The 1,837-nt window shown below is 51.4% G+C and overlaps 1 protein-coding gene across 1 annotated transcript in view; it reads left to right on the top strand.

The window, feature by feature from the left end:
* Positions 1–230: 230 nt before the first annotated feature.
* Positions 231–1,837, top strand: part of LOC106804956 (15-hydroxyprostaglandin dehydrogenase [NAD(+)]-like) — a 3,983-nt gene continuing 2,376 nt past the window's right edge. Inside the window, exons 1-2 of the mRNA XM_014806372.1 lie at positions 231–488; positions 1,396–1,522. Coding sequence (XP_014661858.1) covers positions 396–488; positions 1,396–1,522 — 220 coding nt within the window. The 5' untranslated portion in view covers positions 231–395. The remainder of the gene's footprint in view (positions 489–1,395; positions 1,523–1,837) is intronic.

The raw sequence follows: 1,837 nt of genomic DNA, 5'->3' as shown, positions 1-1,837 counted from the left end.
CATCCATGCATCCATCCATGCATCCATGCATCCATCCATCCCATTCCAGAACCACCTCCCAGACGTGCTGATTCTGAAAATATCTTTAGTTTTTCTCTAGGCTGCGGAGTTCTCTAGTTATGCGCGGACACACACATTCGGCTGAACAACTTTATATATATAGATATAAGGTCCAAGGTCATACATGCTACGCGATATAAGCACTGCGATCTGCCGCCAGCCCGCAGTGACCTTGTGCTAGTAGTACCCTCGTCGGTGCCCCTCCCCGCTGTAGCTCCCGTTCTCATACTAACCATCGTTCTTAGAGCGGGAACAGAGGATCCTCCCGTGCGGTAGTGAGTGAACTGTGATCGTCTGCTTACAGAACCTGACCTTACCAGTGCTCGTATAAAGGGATGAAGGTCGAAGGAAAGGTTGCTATGGTGACGGGAGGAGCGCGCGGCATAGGGAAGGCTATCTGTGCCGGATTGCTGGAAGAAGGCGCCAAGGTATAGTGTAATAGATTAACTCCCCGTCTCCCCTATTCTTCGTAAAACTGCTTATATCTGGTGAAGAACCGGGAGGAATGGAAGGAAATGGGGGAGAGACGGGGGAAAGGACGGTAAGGGGTGAGGCGAGGGATTAGGGGAGGGTGGATGAGGGGAGGATAGGGAATGCCACTTTGTCTTTAGAATAGTATATCGTTAAAGATTTAATAGGGATGGGACACTAGGTGCGGGGAAAGAGAGGGGAGGGCGAGCGAGGCGAGGCAATGAGAGGGGAGAGAAGGAGAAGCAGGATGAGGAGGAGAAAGAGCAGGAAGAGGAGGCAAGTGGAGTAGAAGAGTAGGAGGGGAGAGGCGGAGCAGGGGGAGGAAGTGGAGGAGAAGAAGAGGGAGTTGACATTTACCGCCATCACAAACAAGCACCAAGCATGACGGTATAGTGTTTGATTAGTTCTTATATAGTCTTTGTGTCAAATCAAATACCAGCCATGCGGCGGCTTTGGAGTAGTCTATATGACCCTTTAGCGTTTACTATGTATTTACTTTAATGTACTACTAGCTTCTCTTCTGGCTTTTCCTCGTGGTCTTTTAATTCTTTCTGTTTCTATCCTTGTCATCGTATCGTCCCGGTTCCGTTCGTGAAACATATAAGAGCCGCCGGAACTGTGACGCTCGGATTTCTGTAACGGGGTTAAAGATTTTTGTTTGGTTCACCAGATCGTGGATTATAAAGCGCCATAGTTGCTTTGAGATCTGTAACAAGGTTCGCTTATCATTAACCTACTCGCCAACGCTGCGAGGTTGTTGGTCGTACGTACGGCGTACTCGAGTATAGAAATCCATATTCGTATATCCACCCCACAAACGCACACTCTAGCGGTCGGTAGCGATTCATGTGTTTTCACGTGTAGGGCGTCTGCATTGTTGACAATCGGACGGCGGAAGGTACAGGTACGGCGTCAGAGCTGTGCGCGAAACACGGAGAGAACAGAGCGATATACGTCAACACCGACGTTACCGCAGACGACCAGTTCGAAGGTACGAATCGTGCACGCGTGTGTGGGTGTGTATGTGTGCGTGCGTGCATGTGTGCGTGCGTGCATGTGTGTGAATGCGTACGTGCGTAGGGCTGTGCGTGCCCGCGTGTGTATGCGTCCGTTTGTATATATGCGTGCGCGCATGCGTGCGTGCGTGCATGCGTGTGTCTGCGTACGTGCGTAGGCCTGTGCGTGCCCGCGTGTGTATGCGTCCGTTTGTATATGCGTGCGCGCATGCGTGCGTGCGTGCATGCGTGTGTCCACATGCGTGCATGTGTTCGTGTTCATGCGCTCGTCCGCGTTCGCGTGTGCGTGT

This window comes from Priapulus caudatus, unplaced genomic scaffold (assembly GCF_000485595.1).
Source record: "Priapulus caudatus unplaced genomic scaffold, Priapulus_caudatus-5.0.1 Scaffold94, whole genome shotgun sequence".
Lineage (NCBI taxonomy): Eukaryota > Metazoa > Priapulida > Priapulimorpha > Priapulimorphida > Priapulidae > Priapulus > Priapulus caudatus.
Note: the sequence above shows the minus strand (reverse complement) of the source record. Positions and strands in the feature narration are given on the sequence as shown.